This window comes from Phaethon lepturus, unplaced genomic scaffold (assembly GCF_000687285.1).
Source record: "Phaethon lepturus isolate BGI_N335 unplaced genomic scaffold, ASM68728v1 scaffold21333, whole genome shotgun sequence".
NCBI lineage: Eukaryota > Metazoa > Chordata > Aves > Phaethontiformes > Phaethontidae > Phaethon > Phaethon lepturus.
The window spans coordinates 2773-7431 of record NW_010529988.1 but is presented as its reverse complement, the minus strand read 5'-3'; the positions used below and the strand labels follow the sequence as shown (position 1 = coordinate 7431).

Genomic DNA, 4659 nt, shown 5'->3' with positions numbered 1-4659 from the left:
ACCTTAGTGATTCTGTGATTCTGTGAAAGAGGCAATCCCATCCCTCCTTCCCTGGCTGTATAGTCCCAGTCTCAGTGTTTTGCCTTCTCGGGCATTCATCTCCTCAGTGAGCTGATTCACTTCCATAGCCTTTACAAAAAAATGGCCACTTTTTTGCTTGACAAGTTTTCTGCCAATTTAAAGAGTAGGATTGGCTCATGGAGAGATCAAACTAGAAATGATACAGAGGAGAAATTATCACAGGTTGGATGGGAGCAGGTGAGGAAGTGAACTGTCCTTTTCTGTGTCAGCCAACTGTTGGAACAGCTCAGCTGTCTATTTTAACCACAGCCCAAGCCTTAAAACTTTGTAGCAAATTTCATTTGAAACTCAAGAATATCTAACCTTCATGGAGATTTGTTCTGCTACATCTTATTCAGAAATTTTCCCTAAATCTCTAAGCAAGTTTTACTTGAAGTTCTGAAATACTTAAAGTCTTCAGAGGATACAGCAAATATGTGGGAGTGCATCAAAACTATTCAGGTGTGGAAAATAAGAAAATTAGGTGTTGCTAGATGCTGATATTCAGGTTTCCCATCTTAGTCTTAAGCACTCCATTTCACTCAAATACTTCCAGAGTGTGCAACAGTCTCCAAATATTACTAATAATACTACAGCTCCTGAACTTATTATTGGGGGTGGGGGGGTGGGGGGGTGTTAGAAGGCCCAAAGGAATAAAAATCCAAAGTTGCTAAATAACCTTATCACCAGCATCCCATTGCTTTAATATGGTATTTAGCATCCTGAGATATATTAGGAACATTTTACTAGTGATATTTAGTATTCTTTGCTCAAAAGAATTTAATCGGGACAGGACTGCAGTGCTTTTTGAGTCTGGAGAGAAATATTCAGGATACACATTTCTCTTTGGAAAAGTATTAGGTGGTGAAAGACTGGTTCTCATAGTAGACATTTAGGAGCATATTGAGATTTTGAAATTGATTTGCCCATTCCATAATGGAACTATTTAAGGTAGAACCCTGTTCTTAATTAAGTGGTTATTTGTTACTGCAAAGCAGAGAAAACTAATGACTTTGCCATAGCAAAGGAAAAAAGAGGTATGTTATATTTCAGTTACTTTCACTCTAATTTTTTCTAATTCAAAAAGATGAAAAAGTAAGGAAACTCCAGAGCACATGAAAATATTTCAGCTAGCCAAAAAAGGTCTATTTATTTAACAGTTGGGACAAATAACAATTTATAAAAATGCAAACTAAGAATCAATAGTTTTGTCACAAAACTCATGAGCATGACAACTCTGCATCTTTGATTTTGACATATTTATGAGAAAGTGAGTTCTGGAAGCTAAAGGTGAAGCTTTAGCTCTTGAAGTTAATATGGATTTTTATTGCTTTCAGGAAAGCTAGTTTTTCATAAGCGTACATTCTACCAACAAATATTACACAAAAAATTCAAAAGTCCTACAATAATAATTAATAATTTAATGTGTGATTTTTACCTTTGTTTGCTATAATTCACAGAATTCCTCTCTTTCTTTTCTTTTTGTCTTACCAGTTCAAAACTAAATACGAAAAGAGACTGTTTAAAGTAGATATTTCATCCAATGACACATCCATGGTGACTTCCATATTAAGTAATGTGTCAGAAGCAATGGAAACCCTCACCCGAAGGAAAGAGGAAATAGTTCCTGTTCCAGGTTCTGTAAATGGAGTGAATGCCCTTGGCTTGGTGGTTTTCTCAATAAGCTTTGGCCTGGTAATTGGAAGCATGAAGGAGCAAGGTCAGGCTTTAAAAGACTTCTTTGATAGCCTAAATGAGGCTATCATGAGACTGGTAGCTCTAATAATGTGGTAAGTGCCTCTTTGATAAATTCCATATTAAGTTACTAACAATATCTTTTCATCACAGTCGTGTACTGGATAGCAAGAGTCTGTTTGGCAGGAAGTCAGACAATAAGATCTTAACTACCTTGTAGCTTTTTTCATAAATGAACCCAAGAACTGTAATTCTGTATATCAATAATTTGCCCAAACATACCTATTCTTTCAGTGTGTTTAGCTTTTGACACAAAAAAAACAGGGTATATGGCAGAATTTGCCAAGCTTATACAGAGCCATTCTGTCTTCATAAAGACAGAGATCACAACAGTATTCTGTCAAAGTTTCCTTATAACCTACTCTGACTTCACTAAAGGAAAATGACAAACCTCTCCCATAATCTTATTTCTACACAGCAAGACCTTGTTATCATTAGTTTCCAACACAACTGGTTCCTGCAGTTGTGTAATGTTTATGTATGTCCTTGCATTGTAGCTGCACTGCTTACAGAGACATAACTTTGCCACTTATTTTATTGTGTTCAACAGGTAAATAAAACCAATACCTTTTCCTTCAAACATTAGGTATGAAGTCTTTTCAACAATGAAGATTAATTATTTGTCAGGTAGAAGCTTAATTATGAAAAGAAATTATGTCTTGATGCCACCTTTACTATAGAAAACAAAGCATCAACTCCGAAAGCGTAAAAAACTACCCAAGAGCACACACACATATGTTGTAGTACTAGACAGAAAACTAAAAAGAAGTATATTTTTTCCAGTAAGTAAAATTCTATTCTGCCAGGAAACATATATAACAAAGCAATGATCTTTTCTCCTTCTTTACGAGCTCACTTAAGATGCTTTAGCAGTGGATGAGAACTATTATTTCTGAGACATTTCTACATGGATTTGATGGCTGAAAGTGCAATTGAGATATGCTGGATAAATTTTGTTCTGTGGTAACTTAGTATAAAAAGACAAGAGGACATTTATGGAAATAAGGCTGTATCAAAAGTCCATCTGCAGCAGGATTATGTTAGAGATTTATGCTCAGCACTAGCTCCTTCTTCATCTGTAGCTGTGCTTGCTGATAGGAAAAAACAGATTATACCACCTTTGTTGCTGCCCCACAATGCAGCTAACCTCTGTCATACAGACGGTTTCATGATAAAGTATTTATCCAGTGCCTCACTGGATAAAATGGGGCATGGTCAGAAGCAGCTTGAAATCATCAGAAGTTAGCCTTCTGTGTGGGTTCCTTCTCCAACTATGTTGGTTGAGCCTTCATTCATACAGACAGAATTATAACAGAATTGGCTAAACTAGCTTTTAAATGACACTTGATTTCCAAAGGGAGCTCATCTCCTTACATGTCTGAAAGGCATGCTATATGTCGTCTTGAAATCCTTACCAGATCCTGAACCCAACAGAGCCTATCAGAAACATTCACTGCTGTGGTTTCATCTAGGTTAAACTGTTAAGAGTTAAAGAGTTAAACCCTTGGGCTGCTTCTGAATAATAAGTCATCCTACCAGCAAAATCCTACATTCATGTATGCATATAAACACAAAAGGTATGGATGGGGGAGTGGATTTCTATTTTGTTCAGTGCAATACTAACATGATTTCTTGTTTGCAGGTATGCTCCACTTGGAATCCTGTTCTTGATTGCTGGAAAAATTGTTGAGATGGAAGATATGGGTGTGATCGGTGGTCAGCTTGCCATGTATACTGTAACAGTTATCATCGGTTTGCTAATTCATGCTGTCATTGTCCTACCTCTTCTCTACTTCCTAATCACTCATAAGAACCCTTGGGTATTTATTGGAGGCCTAATCCAGGCATTAGTCACAGCTTTGGGAACGTCTTCCAGGTATAATACAATATTTTAAGGCCATATTGTTTTTATAACATTACTGGTTTGAGAAACAATTTTGCCTAATGTAATTGGTTAACTCCATATTCAAATATTCACTTGGGCACTTTATTTCAGTTCCACTGTTCTCTGACAGAGATGATTATTATCATTATATTGACTTGAAGTCTGTTTTCTATGAGAACCCTTGAATAGAGATGAAATAGATCTGTTTGATGATGCAGACTGTATGGCTGAAACCCTTGTGACTTTGATTAGCCTTGGTGTTTGAGATTTGTAAGTAGTTTGTAATGGCTTGCTCATAAAGGATGCTGCTGGCAAGGGAAGTTTTACGTTTGTGTGTGGCAAAATGGAGCAGCAAACAAGAAGGTTCAGAGGGGATTCTGAGAGAGCTTGAGAGCCCTTCTTGGCAGGTGACATTCTGTGCTCAAAATCCTGATAACCAATGGTGGATATCAGAAATGCAATAGAAATGCCATTTTTGCTCTTTGTTGATGAAATCATAGGGACTTCATATGAATAAAAAAACTGTTTATGTCTATGATGAAAAGAAGCATTATTGTAATCAAATATATATTTCTACATCATATGACCTTTCACAAAACACCTTCCATTTTAATAGATTTTAAAAGTATCTCCTAAAGACAGATGTTTTCAGTCAGCCATTCCATATAACTAAATTCAAGACCCTGGTGTTTCAGATTATTCTGAAGATCTGGATGAGACACTCTTGGGACCATTAATGTAGAATCTGATTAAGTTTTGTATTACTGAAAAAGCTCTTTAGGACTTTAAAAAATTATGCCAGTATATTAATGGGTAGAGGGGGGACAATTACTAATTTCACATTTGACATTTTAATGTCAATCCTTGCAAATTTGTGGAATGCCTTAAAGGGAACTTGATTAATAATGATTTTAAAAGGAAGATAATATAACTAATGCCAGTCAACATAGTTTAGGAGA

At 36.0% G+C, this 4659-nt stretch overlaps 1 protein-coding gene across 1 annotated transcript in view; it reads left to right on the top strand.

Annotated features, from left to right (window-relative positions):
• Positions 1 to 1554: 1554 nt before the first annotated feature.
• The window catches only part of LOC104618504 (excitatory amino acid transporter 1-like), a gene marked incomplete at its 5' end in the record, with an annotated part of 5344 nt that continues 2239 nt past the window's right edge, over positions 1555 to 4659 (top strand). Inside the window, 2 exon segments of the mRNA XM_010284124.1 lie at positions 1555 to 1850; positions 3458 to 3691. Of these exon segments, the coding sequence (XP_010282426.1) occupies positions 1555 to 1850; positions 3458 to 3691 (530 nt within the window).